Source organism: Pseudorca crassidens, chromosome 19, assembly GCF_039906515.1.
Source record: "Pseudorca crassidens isolate mPseCra1 chromosome 19, mPseCra1.hap1, whole genome shotgun sequence".
NCBI lineage: Eukaryota > Metazoa > Chordata > Mammalia > Artiodactyla > Delphinidae > Pseudorca > Pseudorca crassidens.
Genome location: NC_090314.1, coordinates 19,500,985 through 19,519,352, shown reverse-complemented (window position 1 = coordinate 19,519,352; position 18,368 = coordinate 19,500,985). Strand labels below are relative to the sequence as shown.

Sequence of the window (18,368 nt, the reverse complement as noted above, 5' to 3'; positions counted from 1 at the left end):
AAGGCGCGGCGCCGAGCCGAGGCCGTCACGCCCCGAACGTCGGGAGGCTGGCCATCACCCTGTGACGTCACGAAGCCCCGCCCCCGCTGCCCTGCTATCCCCCGCGGCACGCGCCATTTTGTCTCCAGTGTCTCGTTTGCAGTCGGTTGTGTGGAGGGGAGCGTCTTGGTCCGTAGGCGTGAGGAAGGGAACAGCATCTTTTGTCTGTGTTTGACTCCGTAGTTTGGTCCGAGGCCTCCCGGAGCTTTCCCGGGGCAGTCGGCAGAAGCCGCCGCGACCGCCCCGCCCCTCCCCTCCGTCCCCGGGACCGGGAGGGACCCAGCCCGCGTCACGCCCCTCGGCTCTCGCCGTTCCCTTCTCTGTCGTTGCGTCCGCATCGCGCCCCCGGAATCAGACGGTGCCCCATAGATGGCCAGCTTTCCCCCGAGGGTCAACGAGAAAGAGATCGGTGAGGAATGGGACGATGGGTGAGGGTTGCTGGTGAGCGCGCGGGGGCTGCGGAGAGGCAGAGGTTCGGGAGGAAGCGTCTCTGAGTCTGAGGAAGAACAGTGAGCCGGGGCCAAGCCCTGGAGCGAAGAGAAAGGAAGCGGCCCTGCGCGTGGGTGTCGCCGAGGGTAAATGGGGTCTGCATTGATGCGGCGCCTGCTGTGCGCCTGGCACGGAGGGAGGCGGTGCGCGGATATTAGAGGCAAAGAGAACCTGGGCGCCGAGTGGCGAGGGTTGCAATGATTGTGTGGCCGGAGATGGACACGCTTCCCCGGGGACCACCCCCCCACCCCACAGTTTTCTCATCGGAGGTCCGCGCAGGGCCGGCCATTCTTCTGGATTTCTTCTGGCTAAGGGGCTGGGGCGTCGAGGGGGCAGGGGAGGGCTGGGCAAGTCTCTAGGACTCTTAAAAAAGTTTCCAGTGGGGAAAAGTAAACTTGTGTGACCTGAGCTGTTATGAAAGGATGGGTCTTCGTGTATACCAACAATTATAAGGAGAAATGCAGCCGAAGAGTGCCATCAGCCTGGAAAAAGCAGTATTTTAAAAAGTGGCATGGCGTTAAGAAAGGCAGCGGCTCTGGGGAGGACTCGGTTATCTCTCACACTCAGAGGAGCAGGGAGGAGCAGGGTGGTTGGGTGGAGTGACCGGAGAAAAGCTGATCTACGGAAGAGCAGACTCCTGAAAAGGCTGTCTGGAAACTGGCTTAGTGGCCAGCCCTGCCAAGCAGAAGACAGGCCAACAGATGTCGAAGGTCCTGCGTCAGGACCCACCCACTGACTCAGTAGAAAGCACCTCACATTATTTAAATCCTCTCTCAAGGTAATATAACTGGAACAGCTTTGGGGCGAGTTGCGGGTGCTGTGCATTGATTGCTATGCTTGTAAACCCTGAACTTGTCAAGTGATGTTATACACCTTATTTAAATACATACAGTTTTGGGGACTTCCCTGGCGGTGCAGTGGTGAGGACTGGGCGCTTTCACTGCGGGATCCCTGGTCGGGGAACCTAAGGTCCCGCAAGCCGCGCGGCATGGACAAAAAAATATAGATAGGTAGATAGATAGACAGTTTTTATTTAAAAAAATGAAATAGATTTAGCATCTCCTCATCGCTCCCCAGAGCCCAATACTGTGTGTTAATTAAATGAAAATTGGAGGTAGCTACTGAGCAGAGAGCCTTTGCATTTTCTTGTTCTTCAACTAAACGTGTGCCTTTATTGAGTCCTTGGAGGAGGTTTTCTAGAGAAAGGGAGAAGCTGAAGTATCCAAAAGACCCTGTATCCTGTTTGTGGGTGAATTTTTATACCTAGAGACAGCTGTGTTAGAGTTCTGGACTTTTGTTCTCTTAGAGATAAGGTTGAATGGCAGGTTAGGAGGGCACTTTAACTCTGGTTTTAATGACTATTTTAAACATACAGAGAAAATTCATGTCCAATTTTTATTTTAACTGTGGAACATAGAACTCAAAAGTTCTTATTCTCAATTCAGTGCTATTTTTTTTTCCTACTCACAGCAGTATTGCAGGTGAGTGATCTGCCTTTCATTTATCTGTATTTTATTTCATGTTGATGAATCATTTTGAAAACTTTCCAATCCTCTCTTCTAAGGGATGGATGGAGGTTCTTAGCATACCTGCATAAGGTAGAACCATGCACTAAATAGCTTTTTGAATTAAAAAAAATATTTTTTTGCATATTTGTCTCAGTGTTATTTCCTGGATATAATATAAAGTTACTATATAACTATATAAAGTTACTATATAGTATAAAGTTGCTATGTTTAAAAGAACTTTGGCCTTTTGTAAGTTTTTTTTTTTTAAAACCCAGGTTTTTGTTTCTTTTTTTTAAATATCATTTGAATACAAAGTTAAACACTAATACCTCAGCGTTGCTTTGTATCTATCAGTAAGGACTAACATTTTTTCTTGGGTATTAATTATAGCTGTTTGGTTTCTCAAGTAAGTACTGAAAGAGGAGGCAAGATTCCATGAATGATTGAAGAAGTCTCTGTGACAGGGAGTTACTGCCTAGAGCTACTGCCCTCTTTCACAAGGTTCTGCCACAGATCTTCTCTTTCTAGTTATGAAATTGCAGGGAGGAATGTGAAGAAGGAACTGAATGTGGTTTGCTTGGTTGAGCAGTGACTCAGATGATGTGTTACTACTGTGCGGATATTAATAATGTGGTGGTGTATCCAATGGCCAAGTTCCCATGGCAGGCAGCTTTTCCCTTATACAAGGTCATTAAATTATAGTATCTTAGGATACTTACATTCAACAGTTGCAGGTAGTATATAAAGATTTAATTAAAATTTTTTCTTCATTATAAACCTCGTGCTAGTTTATAATAGTATACCAGTAAGTATTTAAATGAGTGTTTAAATTATTTGATTAAAATGCAGTGATCATTTTATATGCCTGTTAACAAGCAAAGAAACACAAGGTAATTATTAATTCAGTACTTGTTTGTATTTATTTGGCAGTATTTTTTTACGGTGGCCCTATTTCTTGAAAAATATATATATATTCAAGAGTAGATTAGCTTATTATTTCATGGTCTTTGTTATCTGAACCAATTCTTTAGTTAATTTATTACCACCCTTTACACAAGAGGAGTTTTGTGATTGTGGTCAAGGTGAAAGAAGAAAAATACAGAGTGATCCTAAAATACAGATTTTAAAATATGAGTCTTCTGTAGGAAAGTTAGTCTTGCTTATGCTTGCTAAAGGAGGAATGAGTTTTAGTCTAATTTACCAGATGCGTTTGAAGTTGAATGCAAGGGCCAGTCCTCTGTTTTTTGAGATGGAAGTTATATAAGTATACTCATCTAGTTTAATCAGGGGCTTTCTCTTTTTAAGATAGTGCTTGCATTTTTTAGTTGAATTTTAAAACTTGCTTCCCTCATTTGTGAACTTTGATTTTCTTTTTCTCCTAAAATTTGTGGATTTTAAAAGATAGATGTGGTTATAGAAACCTATGTTTAAAAAAAAAAAAAAAGATTTAGGCAGGGGTTGCAAATTCAGGGACCAGGCACATAAATGAAAGACTGTGGGCTTGGAGGAATATAGGGGACATGGAGCAGCCAGCCCTTTCAAAAATCATTTGTGTGTGAGTGTTTTGGTTTTGTTTTTGTTTTTTTTGGCCGCACCGTGCAGCTTGTGGGATCCTAGTTCCCCAACCAGGGATTGAACCCGGGCCCTCGGTAGTGAAAGCCCAGAATCCTAACCACTAGGCCACCAGGGAACTCCCTCATTTGTATATTTAAAAAAATCATTCTACAGGCATAAGAGTGTCACCGGTTTGTGAATTTTGTATTAAAGTCATGTGATACAAGTGGGGCAGGGGTAGGTGGGGGGTTCTGCTTTGATTAAACCACACTTGAAGTATTGTGTTTGGTTGAAAAAGTTCCACTTTTTTGAGGGCCATTACTAACTGGAGTTTATCCAGAAAAGTATGAAAGTGTAGGTGGAGAATGGACTTGAAACCGTGTAATTGAAAACTCACCAGATTTTATCCTGGTGAACAGATTTAGTTGCTGATGTCATGGCCGTCTTCAATATATGAATGTCATGTGAGAGCAGGATCAGGCTTATTCTTTTAGATCAGACCCAGTACTGAGTGGGTGGAGTGTCACGGAGGAAGATTTTGAGTCATCAAAAGGAAATTTTCCAATAATTTCAGCTGTGCCAAAATAGGTGCATGTTTATATTTATGAATATCATAGGAAAACAGATTTCAGTTTTGCTTTGTTTTACTTTTTAAACCATAATCTCATTGTTAATGTATCAAAGAATTGGGCAAGGAAATAATATTTATTTGTTTATTAATTATTGTTTAAAATATTTATTTTTGTTTTATTTATTTGATTGCACCAGGTCTTAGTTGCAGCAGGCAGTCTCCTTAGTTGTGGCTTGCCAGCTCCTTAGTAGTGGTATGCGAACTCTTAGTTGCAGCATACGTGTGGGATCTAGTTCCCTGACCAAGGATCGAACGCAGGTCCCCTGCATTGGGAGCACAGAGTCTTATCCACTGCGCCACCAGGGAAATCCTGAGGAAATATTTAAATCGCTTAAGAATGGGAACTTATACACATGCTTTCATATTTGTTCAATAAATATTTTCTGAGCCCCTGTCACATGCCAGGTGCTACACTCCCTGTTGGTGGAGCACACGTGGAGACTGGAAGTGTCACTGAATGAATAATACATTGTTGGGGTTTGTATATATATATATATTTGCTCTTGCAATCGGAGTATATGTGGTTCTCATTTGAACTGCAGTACGTAGAATATATTGAAGTTTAGTTGTTGGAAACTTTAAGCCCAAAACATAAAAATAGACCATAGAGTTGAACACGCAACAGATCACAAAATAGATAATAGGGAAACTAAACCGAAGGTGACTTATAACTAAAAAGGAAGAGTAGCAAAATTTGAAATCAAGACAGACGCAAGAGCAGTGGTGATAGACTGATTAAGAGCCTTTCCCTGGTGGTGCAGTGGTTAAGAATCCGCCTGCCGATGCAGGGGACAGGGGTTCGAGCCCTGGTCCTGGAAGATCCCACATGCCGCGGAGAAACTAAGCCTGTGAGCCACAACTACCAAGGCTGCGCTCTAGGGCCCGCGAGCCACAACTACTGAAGCGCGCGCGCCTAGAGCCTGTGTTCTGCAAGAGAAGCCACCGCAAGGAGAAGCGTGCACACCGCATCGCAGAGTAGCCCCCGCTCACCGCAACTAGAGAAAGCCTGTGCGCAGCAACGAAGACCCAATGCAGCCAAAAAAGAAAAAGATCTTTTTCCAGAATTGAGGAAATAGCAGCCGCGTTTGCATGTGCACATGTACAATAGGAACTTGTTGATTATCCTTCTTGTTAAAGGCAGAAGAAAAATTCTCTGTACACTCTTAATATGCCAGTTTTATTTTATTTTATTTTAAAAGTATATTTATTTATTTGTGGCTGCTACTCTTCGTTGCAGTGCGCGGGCTTCTCATTGCGGTGGCCTCTGTTGTTGCGGAGCACGGGCAGGCTCTAGGCGCGCGGGCTCAGTAGTTGTGGCTCGTGGGCTTAGTTGCTCCATGGCATGTGGGATCTTCCCAGACCAGGGCTCGAACCTGTGTCCCCTGCATTGGCAGGCGGATTCTTAACCACTGCATCACCAGGGAAGTCCCAAATATGCCAGTTTTAGTTATGAATGCTAAATTTAAGTTCTGGTAACTAAATTTAGAATATATGAACTTGTTTTTTTTTTTTTGTCCTTAAAAACCAAAAGAATTACTTCCGTTTTTGGGTCAGTTTGTGGCCCATTAGGAAGACGCTTGAGGACCACTATTCGAGAATCACAAATAACAATGCATTTTATTTATTTGTTGGCACCGAGCAGCGTACGGGATGTTAGTTCCCCTACCGGGAATTGAACCCGTGCCCCCTGCAGTTGAACCCCAGAGTCTTAACCACTGGACCGCCAGGGAAGTCCCAAATACAGTGCATTTTAAAGCACTGGTTGGGGAGGCTGGACTAAGTAACCTTTAAGTTTCTTCTGCTTCTGAGGATTTTGTGTTTTTTGTGACTTGAAAAAGATAAGAATATTCATGTTTGACTTCATGTTTTGACTAGACCATTTTATAGTGCTTTTTTTTTTTTAATTTAATTTATCTTTGTCTGTGTTGGGTCTTGGTTGCTGCTCACAGGCTTTCTCTAGTTGCGGCCAGCGGGGGCTACTCTTCGGTGCAGTGCGCAGGCTTCTAATTGCGATGGCCTCTCCTGTTGCGGAGCACAGGCTCTAGGCACGCAGGCCTCAGCAGTGTGGTACACGGGCTCTAGAGCACAGGCTTGGTAGTTGTGGCGCACGGGCTTGGTTACTCCGCTGCATGTGGGAATCTTCCCGGACCAGGGATCGAACCCCTGTCCCCCCCATTGGCAGTTGGATTCTTAACCACTGTGCCACCAGGGAAGTCCCTATAGTGCTTCCTTTGAATAGTGATATAAAACTTTATTTTATAGTGGTTCATGGTTTTTGAAAGCTACAAACTTTTTGGAAGATACTTTTCCTGCAGAGCAACTTCAGTTTCTTGCATTTTAAATGTTAGTAATTTGAGGAAAACGTAAGGCAGTGCAAAAGTCAGGACTTCAGTAGTTGCTAGCCCTGATTGATCATTACATTATTGTTATTTGACCAGTTTTTTTTTTGTTTTGAAACTTTCTTAAAAAGCTCTTGATTTGGGAAATTTTAGGAGGATCACTTTATCAAAACTTAAAGATGCTTATTCTCATTACAGGGTCTTCACACCACACATCTCCCCTCAAAGGGTAGAATGCAGAACTCATTGTACCTTGTCTACATAGAAAAAGGAAAAACTCAGCGGAGCTGAGTGGATCCCAAAGTAACATGGATGCTGTCTCAAATTCATTGTTGGTTATATATGATATCCTATATTTTTTATTTTTCTTTTAGTGAGATCACGTACTATAGGTGAACTTTTAGCTCCTGCGGCTCCTTTTGACAAGAAATGTGGTCGTGAAAATTGGACTGTTGCTTTTGCTCCAGATGGTTCATACTTTGCTTGGTCACAAGGACATCGTGCAGTAAAGCTTGTTCCGTGGTCCCAGTGCCTTAAGAACTTGTAAGACTGTTTTCTTTTTTGTATTTTATATCTATCTGTTTCTAGATTTTATTTTTTTCTCTGTGTGGAATAATAAGATTATTTTGATATTTAAGTTTTTTCCTTTGGAGACTGTTGTAAATGAATTTTACTCATAAGCTGAATATATTTGTTGGAAAATTTGTGGGAAGAATTGTCTGGCCTTATATATTATAGAATACTTTCTCAGATACTTTGGTGTTTTTAAATTTTTTTTTTCCAAATATCAAAAGGCAGGTTAATTGTGCCTTGGTAGTGCAATTTCTAAAATGTATCTACTAAGTTTAATCTTTCCCTCCTTTTTGTGTTTAGTTCACCTTTATGGTTTTCGTCATTAATGTCCTTATTACATATTAGATTAGGTCTAGAACGTATGGGAAACTACTTATTATTATGGGGTTTAAGGTAGTTTTCTGGTGTCAGCTTCACAATATCTTAATGTTCTCAGAATTTTTTGTTTTTGTTTTTTGCTTGTTTATACTTTTGGGTTAATTAAAGGAATCCTGGTTGAGATAGGATTTCTATATCAATAAGGATATATTAAAACAAATTTGAAATGAATAAATTATAAATTGCTTTATTGTTGAACTTTTTCTCATACACTGAGGATTTCTTTTAGTCTGAATTTATTTGGTCATGCCCATGTAGCTTGTAGCAACTTTTCCTCTTCCCATCTATAAGGATTCTGTTGTTATTCAGTATCACTATAATAATACTGAAGTTGTTTTAACAAACACTTATCATTATTTAGTATTCACATGAGTCCAGAGTAAATAATAACTAGATTTCAATCTGACCTTTTTTTCTACCCAGTCTCTTGCATGGCACCAAGAATATCACCAATTCAAGCAGTTTAAGATTGTCAAGACAAAACAGTGATGGTGGTCAAAAAAATAAGCCTCGTGAACATATTATAGACTGTGGCGATATAGTCTGGAGTCTTGCTTTTGGATCTTCAGTTCCAGAAAAACAGAGTCGCTGTGTAAACATAGAATGGCATCGATTCAGATTTGGACAAGATCAGCTACTCCTTGCCACAGGGTTAAACAATGGGCGTATCAAAATATGGGATGTATATACAGGTATGGAGTCATAGTTTTGAAAGCAAACCTGATTATCTCATGATGCAAGCATAGCTCATAGGCACTGGAAGAATACATAATTTGAGGATTTTAACTCACAGAGAAGCAAGAATTGATGCTATGAATGTATCTTTATATTTGGCCTAAATAGCATCTTCAGCTCATAGTTTTAATTTAGGAAAATAGAGTTCATATTACTTAATCACTCTTCAGAGAATATTATAGTAGGAAGGGCACGTCTAAGGAATGTTTAGTTAATTATCACTTATAAACTGGTAATTTAGTTTATGACTCAAATTGCAAGGTGTTTTCTTATATACTTTTTCAATGATTGATAGCTTAGAGGCTTTCAAGGTAAATCTGGTTTTCAACAATCATTATCTAACCTCTGGAAAGTTTTAATGACATTTTATCTAAAGTTTAACCAGATAGGTTGAGAAGTTAAATTCTTTGGGCAATTAAATGTAAATGTGTTGTGGGAATTCACTGGCGATCCAGTGGTTAGGACTGCAGGGCACATGGGTTCGATCCCCGGTCAGAAACTAAGATCCCGCAAGCCATGCAGCACAGGCAAAATAAAGTAAAATAAAATAAATTTTTAAAAAGTAAATGTGTTGTTCACTACCTAAAAGTTTCTGGCTGATAGTATGTACTCCAAAATTTAAAGGATTTTTTAAAATGAGCATTAAAACTATGTACATTAGAATACAGCAAGTGATACTAACACTGAGTGGGGATAATGAGTCAGTAAATTTGATTGAATTCTGGGAAAACATTTAAAGTAAGCACATTGCTTTTCATAGAAGAACAAAACTCTATAATATTAGATGAATAAAGTAGGCTGTTATAGAATAACATGTATCTTTGGGGGAGTTTGACAGTCCATTCGTAGTCTAAGCCAAGTAAAAGAAAAGGAAAATTTTGATTTTGTATTTTAAAATCATACTATACAAAGATTTTTAAATGGTGTAGATTTTCTTGATATTAAATTGACTTGATCCAGGAGTTTGTTCACATTTTAGGAATTCCCTTTTAATTTTTCTAATTTAGGCTTTGGTATCTTGGAAATAATCTATTTTGTAACAATGTAAATACTGAATCTTTAAAGATAATAGTAAAGGCACTAGTAAATAAGTCATTTTACACTTGGTAAACTAAGGAGGTACACAGATATTTCTATTCTTTTTTTTTTTTTTAATGGTGATCTCAACCCTATTTTTTTAATATGGAAGCTGATTAAAATTATTAACATTGTCTCTTTCCCACCTTCCATTGCATTTAGGAAAACTCCTCCTTAACTTGGTAGATCATACTGAAGTGGTCAGAGATTTAACTTTTGCTCCAGATGGGAGCTTGATCCTGGTGTCAGCTTCAAGAGACAAAACTCTGAGAGTGTGGGACCTGAAAGATGATGGTATGTCTTTCTTTCTAGGCTGTGGAAAAGAATTAGTTTCTGGATATTACTACTGAAAGGTATTACGAACACTTGGGGCATTTGAGATTAAAAGTGACATGATCAAAGTTTCCTTTTCTCTGCTTAGTCCTTTGGTCCCTTTCCCTGTACAGATCAAACAAAACCATAAATGTGACCCAGAATAGGAGCCAGCAGTTACTCTAAGTAAACAATCTGATGTTACTCAGAAACTAACTACACAGATCTGTACCAACTATTTGAGGACAAAATCTGGATCAATCTTAGGGTTTTATTTGAACTGGTCTGTGTTTTATTTCCTTTATATTGGGGAGGATTATTAACTTCCTTCATTTGCCTAGTGAAAATTTAAGTAGATCTTGACCTAACAAAAGATATAACTTAGTAATTAATAAAATGTAAATTCAAACATGATTTATACACCAGAATTTATAGGGTGTAAATACTACTAATAATAAGTTGGATAGTTTAAGTAAGAATTATAAAAAGTGAGAGATTTGCCCTCCAATATAGTAAAAGGAATATCAGTGTCAAGTTTTAGCTTTTTCGGAAACATTGATAATTGTGATCCTTTTACAAAGTTTTGGAGAGTCTACCTTGTTTGAGAAGACCTGAGGTGAGCATCTCTTCCCCCTTCTTAGCCTCTGATGAAAGAGTTTACAGTTTTAACTGAAACCATATATTTAATTAAGATCTGCTAGTGCTCTACCAGCCTCAAGCTAGAAGTTGACAGGCTTGTTTGGGGAAATGTAGCTTAAATTGAATGTAGTAGAAAACAAACCCCTCAGATTTGGAGACTTTTTGCAGCTTATGGGTAATAACCATTGCCTGATAGAATAATACACTAATACTATTACCAAATTATGTGGCACCTCTTCTGCATTTATCAATTCTCTGATTGCTCAGCTATTGAGGGGTGAAGGGATCCCAATAGTTAAAACATTTGAAAATTAAATTTTATTTTCTTTCGCATATCATATGGAACTTGCTCTCTCAACATACTTTCAGTTGTCAGTCAGCTGACCTTTTCTTAAAGGGCCAGATGGTGAATATTTTAGGCTTGTGGACCATGCTGTCTCTGCAGTAGTTACTCCACTCTACTGTCACACAATGGGCATGTTCCAGTAAAACTTAGGTACAAAAATAAGAAACTGTTGTATATTGCCAACCCCTGTAATACATTAATCACTGCCTCTGTAGAAGTTTGTGATTCTGTGATTCTGCCATTTTTGAAATGCTACTTATTTGAAGTAGATTCTAGGGTTAACCCAGGTATTTTCCTTTTGTTCAGGAAACATGATGAAAGTATTGAGGGGCCATCAGAACTGGGTGTACAGCTGTGCATTCTCTCCTGACTCTTCTATGCTGTGTTCAGTGGGAGCCAGTAAAGCAGTATGTGTCAAAGTTCTTGTATACTTACTGTGAATTGGATTATAATTGTGCATAATCATTTTAAATCTAAGCAACCTATTAAGTCTGTGCTCGGTGTCTTAAATATCTTAAATGTGTTATTTCATGACGGGGGAGAATTTGCATGAGGGAAATTAAATAAGTATAGTTATTGATTGTAAAGTGAGAAATTTGATTGTTTTAGTTAGAGATGATATTCATGAAATGAGGGGTATGTCAATTTTATTTTTTCTCAGATCTAGGAGAGTTTATGTGCTATAGAAGAGATTTAGTCCAAATGTTAAGACATTCCCTTGCTAATTATTTTCTTCTCTGTTCTTTTTTTTCTTTGGTCCAGTTTGCTGTTTAAAGTTTTAAGTCCCAGCTGGTCCTGGACATTTAACTGAAAAAAAGTAACTTAAAAATCTAATAAGAATAAAAATAACAGTCATGTATGTCCTGGAGTGAATTTCATCTAAATTTGATATGATCTGTCTTGCATAGCATACCTGTAGACAGATTAAGTATAAAGTGACTCTTAAGAGGGTTATGCTTATTGATGGACCCTCCTTTAATTAGTGTCTACCAGCTCTGAGTTAGTATAGTTAAAGAGATCTTATTAGCTTCAGGTATTTATGAAAATGGTTGAAGTCCAAATACATGTGATGATCACAATACACTTTGAATTAATGGGGGGTGGGAGGCTGGTTAAAATGCATTTTATTTAGCCAAGAAGTGTGTTAAAATGATAGTTGAAAATGTTGGCAGTTTAGAAAAAAATATTCAGTTCTTTAAAAATCATAAGAAGAGCAAAGCTAGATGTTGACATTGCTATTTTAGGCTGTGTGTTTTCCATATGCTTCTTGCTTTCCCTGTCACAGGTGGTGGCAGCAATATTGGTGTGATTGAGGTTATGCTGGCACCACTCGCACACAGGCGCACAATGGTGTTAGCTGGGCAGAAAGAGTGGCATCTCTGGCTACCGGGCTGGGGGCGACCTTTACCATAGGATGAAGTAACCTTGCATTCGGCTGCAAGGTGTACTGTACGTACACAGGTGCTGGTCGATGTCCACTTTCTGCTTTTCTTTCTTTCTTTTTTTCTTTTTAAAAATAATTTTCCCCACAGTGAAACCAACTGACTCCTCCGATGTAATTGATCTTCCAGTCTGGTGGAATTGGGAGTCTAACATGTGAAACCAATTTAATGTAATGTAGTTGGCTTTCAAATGGTTTCTCTGTGCTATTTTTTGGAATTCTTTGAGATACTAGAGATACCTTAAGTCTTTGATCCAATGTAAAATTTGTATTTATTTTTCTTTGGAAATAATATATTGTGTCTGTGCAGAAAAACGTAGCAAAAAGGATTGCTTTACTCCAAGAGGAGGAGAGTTTGTCTTATTAGGATTGTAATAAACCTCCAAGCTCATGTTTAATATAACAGATTGAAGTAAACATTAGAATCCTGTTTAGAGCTATTCTGCACAGTATAACTACTGATCTTTAGAATCTAAAACTATGTGTAAACTTGTACTAAAGTAATTTAAATGTTTTATACTTAAAATGACTAATGATTGTGGTTGGTTTGGGAAAAATAAGATTGGCAAATCTTGATTCACAGAAATGTTGTTAATTGTATTATTTTCGTAAATTAGCATTTTCATTTTGTAATGTGGTTTAACATCCTTGTTGTTTGCCAAAGAAATTTCATTTGGCTGTGAAAAATTCTCTTTGCTTGCAGTATCTGTTTCTCTTCCTAGGCTCACGTTGGTGACCCAAGCCTATTGTAAACAAGTGATTATCTCAAAGGGAGATGCCAATGGAGTAACAATTTGTTAACCTTATATTTTCTGTCTGTATATTTTTTAAAAATTTGGTAGTTTCTGGAAAAAAAAAAAAGAAGGGGGTTTGTAGTACTTAACCCTATTTATTTCTGTATATTTTAGTTAATTAGTTTTTGGAATAAATGAATGTCAGTATAACTTTGTGGTTAAATTGCATTGCCTTTTTTGTGTTTAGGCTTATTTTTAAATTAACATTTAACAGAAATATTTGAAATAGAATTTGCATGTTTACTTTAATTAACTTAAAAACTGATTTTAATCTTTGACTATGACACTGAGCATATTCTTTCATAATTATTCATAATTTATAATGTTTAATTTAATGTAATCTTAATTAAATTTAGCAGTTTTAGTTTAAGATGTGCCATTTTGTCCTCTGCATGTCTGAATGAAGCTATAACATTTGCCTTTTTTGCAGGTTTTCCTTTGGAATATGGATAAATATACCATGATACGGAAACTAGAAGGGCATCACCATGATGTTGTAGCTTGTGACTTTTCTCCTGATGGAGCATTACTGGCTACGGCATCTTATGATACTCGAGTTTATATCTGGGATCCGCACACTGGAGACATTCTGATGGAATTTGGGTGGGTACAGCATGAATTATTTTAGTCTGTAATTCATCTCTACTATCAGTGTAGCTTTTAAGAAGTCATGGGGATGATTAGAATCATTAACATGTGAAATCTAAAATTGCACCCTGTCATAATTTAAAATTTCGGTATCATTTAGGCCCTTTAATAATGCATCTAAATTCTACAAATAAATTTGACTTTCTTGATACAGATCTTGTTATTGTTACTTAACAGTACATGACTCTGTAGAGGTGGTAATTATATTTAGAGTTTCCTGTTGGGAAACATAGTTAAAACTAAAGTTGGACTTAGTCTTAAACCACTCTGTAAGACGGCGATTAGTAATTAGGTTTAATCGCTTCGTTTAAAGTGGATAGACCAGCTCTGCTCAGTCTTCTCAGTTGTGTTTGTTAAGGCCACTTTAAACATTATTCCAAAGACTGATGTACTCTGTACCTGGGTAGTTTTGTTTCTTGAAGTGACTCTCATTTCCACTGAAAACATGTCTTTGACCTCAGGCACCTGTTTCCCCCACCTACTCCCATATTTGCTGGAGGAGCAAATGACCGATGGGTACGATCTGTCTCGTTTAGTCATGACGGACTGCATGTTGCAAGTCTTGCTGATGATAAGTAAGTGTGTGAATTACAGCTTGACCTATTTATTATTGTAAAGATTTCCTTTCATTTTTCTACTTAATAAAAAACATTCTTAAGGATGAAAAATATGGCCTTTCTGCAGTTTGGGTTTTAATGGCCCTTTTTCTAGACAAGACCTTGGGAGATGTTGATGTGTCTTAATATTGGCCTGCACAGTATTTATGTAAACTAAAGATAATGCGTGCCTTTCCCTGTGTTCTTTGTTTGTTAACTGGTTCAGGCAAACTGGGTGCATTTTTAATTAGCTTTTTAGCTCAGCTGACAGATTTTCTTAGTAATATCTTATAAAGGTTGAAACAGAAGAACATTTTCAAAGTGAAATAAATGATTAAAACAGTCATTTGTATCCACTGAAACTGAGACTATAAAGATGAAATGTCACATGAGTGAGATTTGCTGCTTATTGGTAAGCAAAAACTAGATGTAGCCATTCCATTTTTTCATACTTTTATCAATGTGCATGGATATAGCATTAAGCAATTTGGTCACATCATTCAGAAAGTGACTCATTACCATCTTTCTAGAATGTTAGCAAACGTATGGGGAGAGTTCTTTATTTGCCAGCAGCCATTGTTTTCCTGTTTGTTCAGCTAGTTTCTGACTATCAGTTGTCTGCTATTCCTAGGCACACTCTACCTAGGTGAAAAGTTTCATAAACTTCTTGAAAAGAGTCAAACAGATCAGATACCGATTATATTTTAAGTGTAAGGAAGTAAGGAGAAAGTTTCCGGTTGTGGGCATATTACAGATCAGAACACTGGGAAGTGAAGGCAGCCATGCTTTATAGTCTCTTAGTGTGAATTAATCCAAATTACCAATTGGTATAAACTATAAAATCTTTAATAAAGCAAGTTCCAGTCATTGCTGCAGTGATTTGTGGTGTGTGTGTGTGTGTGTGTGTTTGTGTGTATATTTTGTGACTCAGCCCAGAGTGGTGGCATTTCTTTCTGAATTTTAAAAGTTGCTTTTACCTTAAATTTCCTACTAGATAATCACTGGACGGTTTATTTCCTTTCCAGAATGGTGAGGTTCTGGAGAATTGATGAGGATTATCCAGTGCAAGTTGCACCTTTGAGCAATGGTCTTTGCTGTGCCTTTTCTACTGATGGCAGTGTTTTAGCTGCTGGGTAAGTGATTTTTCTCTTTTCTTTTAAGAGGCAATTTAAGGTGGCTTTTAGTCAAAGCAGCCTGTATTTTATTGTCAGTAAATCTTCCATAAGGGCTCTTTATAATATTATTAATTTGTCATAGAGGGAGATCACTGGGCGGGTCTCCTGAATTAGGTTTTAATGTGCAGTTTGTGGCTCTAATTCACAGCCTCGGTGGTAGTTGTATGAGCTTTTGGACGATGAAATACATGGATTTGTGTGACTGAGCTTGTGATTTGTTTACTTCTGTGTAGGACACATGATGGAAGTGTGTACTTTTGGGCCACTCCAAGGCAAGTCCCTAGCCTTCAACATTTATGTCGCATGTCAATCCGGAGAGTGATGCCCACCCAAGAAGTCCAGGAGCTGCCGATTCCTTCCAAAGTTTTAGAGTTCCTCTCCTACCGTGTTTAGAAGATGCTGTCTTCCCTAGTATCAGGGACTGACAACACACTTTACACAAACCTCAAGCTTTACTGACTTCAAGGTTTAGGAGATTTATTTAATTTGATACATTCTTGTATTGCATTTTGATCAGTTGAGCTTTTAAAATATTATTTATAGACCTTAGGAGAAATATTTCTGAACATATCAAATGTAAATTTTTTTCTAAAATGTAACTGTGAAAACATATACATACATGTATATATTTCGATATAAGCTGCTGTGTGTTGAATGGACCCTTTTGCTTTTCTAATTTTTAGTTCCAACATGTATATATTGCTTCAGTAGAGCCACAATATGTATCTTTGCTGTAAAGTGCAAGGAATTTTATTCTGGGACATTGAGTTAGATGGTAAATACTGACTTAAGAAAGCTGAATGCCTCATAACAAAATGTGTATTTGGTTGGGGGGTAGTCAGACAACTGACCTTCAAGTAAAACAGCTTTTGTCTAGGGAAGGATTTTGTTTTCCTTAGGAGTGGCATCTGAGAGGTAGAATTTGAATGTGACATTATTAAATGAAAAATAGCTGGGATACACCAGGAGAAAAGGGTGTCGTCTTCTTTTTTTTTTCCTAACTACTGCTGTGGGCCTGAATTTTGTAAAGCAGCTTGCAACTTTAACCCCTGTGGTATAAGTAAAGTATTATAATAAATTTTAGTCAATTTGAAAACTCCATCTACTGCATTATTGCTAAATATTTTGTTGTTTGTACTAAGGGACAATTATTTTAAGACCGTGGTGGGTTTTTTTGCTTTCTGTTTATTTTTTACACATTTTATCCTGTGTTTCTGCAGGGGATAATATTGGTGACTTGCCAAAGAGAAGCAATACAATTAGTATATCTGCTTTTGCCTTCTGTTATTTATCTTACCTGCAGATATTAAGAATGTATGCATTATGTAAAATGCTTGATTATATATTTCTGTTGAGTTTTTTAATTAAAGACTTGTAAAACAAAAAAGCCACTATCGTAAATGTTTCTTAAATATGTTGGAAGCACCACAAGCAAATTAAATAAGAACGGTAATGAAGAAATAGCACAACTGTAGGGCACTGCTTGAGACTTAATGCTTCATGAATGCAACCACTTTTACTTGGTTTGTTCTTGGAGAAATGTTGCAGAAATGCTTACTTTAAAATAACTACTGAGCAAAAGAAAATTATGATCTTTTAGGGGACCTAATAGGCTTATAGTAAACCTTTCTGGCTAAAGTAACCATAAGAAAAAAATCTAGTGGTGTGGGCCCTTTGAGGAGGCAAAATGAAGAAAACTTTTATTAGCCATGCGTACCCTTGAAGACTTGTCTCCACTGAGAAACTTTTCTGAAGTTCTTACAAGTTGCTCTTTTCGGGGTGTATATAGTTGTAGCTTATAAATTTAAAAGCCAGTGGAAAATCTACCCAAGTTACTTCTTGAGAATCACCTGTATTTTACAAAAGTATCTTATCTTTAAACCTGTTGTGATTTTTTTTTCATTTTACTTTAATACATCTACTTTATAAAGCAGTAAGATACCAATACCCTTCACACCATTAAATTATTTACTCTCCAACCAATAGAATCAATTAGGTAAAAATAGCATTTTGGGAAGATACATTCTCTGAGAAAGCCAGAATTGCTTGCCATCTCCCCATGAAAACCATAGTGCAAGATGAAAGGAAGATTGCAGAATATAAGTAGAAACACGCTTACATTTTCCGTATGTCTATCAGGAAGAAGTAATAGCAGGATGGTAATGCTTTAGACTGAGTGACCAAAGGAAGGTAGGGAAGACATGATTGGGATACTAACATGGGTCAGATTCTAGCTACATAATTTTAAAATGGTACTGCTGCTTTCTCTCATGTCATTTGGAGAACTGACAAGAGAGCCTTTCCGTTCAGATTTCATTTCCTGTTCTAGGGCCCCACAGGGGTGCCTATGAACATAGGAAAACGCCTCTCCCCCTCAGTAGCCAAGCAATGTTTTCACAACTTCAAGTGACTTATGACCTGTAACTTGATCTGAGGTTGGCAAATCTTAAACGTATGGTCCTTGAAATTCCCTGCCTGCTTGCAATTGAGGTAAATTTGGATTCGATTGGTTTGCCCTGCCTTCAGGGCAGCAAGACCAAAAAAAGGCTGGACTGCAACTGTAGCATGCTTCTGGGTGGAAGCAGCATCTGACTGGTGCAGAGGACTTGTCTGTTGGCCAGCCAATGCGAGGCTAAGAAAATACAAAGAATGAGAAGTAAAACATTGTCTCATAAGCCAGAAATCATAGAGATGGTGAATCCAATCTCCAGATAAACGGGAATGGTCTGTGGTTGACAAACGTTTTGTCCAAGTAATTCTGACCAAGTTCTGGCCTAAGACAATGCATTTTAACTATAGAATGTTTAGATAAAACACAAGCAATAGCGACTGTAGAGGGACTTCCCTGGTTTCGCAGTGGTTAAGAATCCACCTGCCAATGCAGGGAACACGAGTTCGAGCCCTGGTCCGGGAAGATCCCACATGCCGCAGAGCAACTAAGCCCATGCGCCACAACTACTGAGCTTGCGCTCCAGAGCCCGCAAGCCACAACTACTGAAGCCCGTGTGCCTAGAGCCCATGCTCCACAAGAGAAGCCACTGCAGTGAGAAGCCTGCATACCACAGTGAAGAGGAAAAAAAAAAAAAACCAACCC

The 18,368-nt window shown here is 38.4% G+C and overlaps 1 protein-coding gene across 1 annotated transcript; it reads left to right on the top strand.

Moving 5' to 3' along the window:
- Nucleotides 1–108: 108 nt before the first annotated feature.
- On the top strand, nucleotides 109–16,661 carry WSB1 (WD repeat and SOCS box containing 1). Its single transcript, XM_067715827.1, has 9 exons — nucleotides 109–448; nucleotides 6,935–7,103; nucleotides 7,935–8,203; nucleotides 9,486–9,617; nucleotides 10,927–11,027; nucleotides 13,286–13,458; nucleotides 13,965–14,078; nucleotides 15,125–15,232; nucleotides 15,508–16,661. The coding sequence occupies exons 1-9, from the start codon at nucleotides 409–411 to the stop codon at nucleotides 15,665–15,667; spliced, it is 1,266 nt and encodes a 421-aa protein (XP_067571928.1). The 5' UTR covers nucleotides 109–408; the 3' UTR covers nucleotides 15,668–16,661.
- Nucleotides 16,662–18,368: the final 1,707 nt, after the last annotated feature.

What these genes read in the sequence shown, in the direction of transcription:
- WSB1 (XM_067715827.1), top strand. Translation starts at nt 409, where the DNA reads ATGGCCAGCTTTCCCCCGAGGGTCAACGAGAAAGAGATCG. An exon ending in GGTCAACGAGAAAGAGATCG is followed by an intron (nt 449 to 6,934) that starts GTGAGGAATGGG and finishes TTTTTCTTTTAG; the next exon opens with TGAGATCACGTACTATAGGT. An exon ending in GTGGGACCTGAAAGATGATG is followed by an intron (nt 9,618 to 10,926) that starts GTATGTCTTTCT and finishes CCTTTTGTTCAG; the next exon opens with GAAACATGATGAAAGTATTG.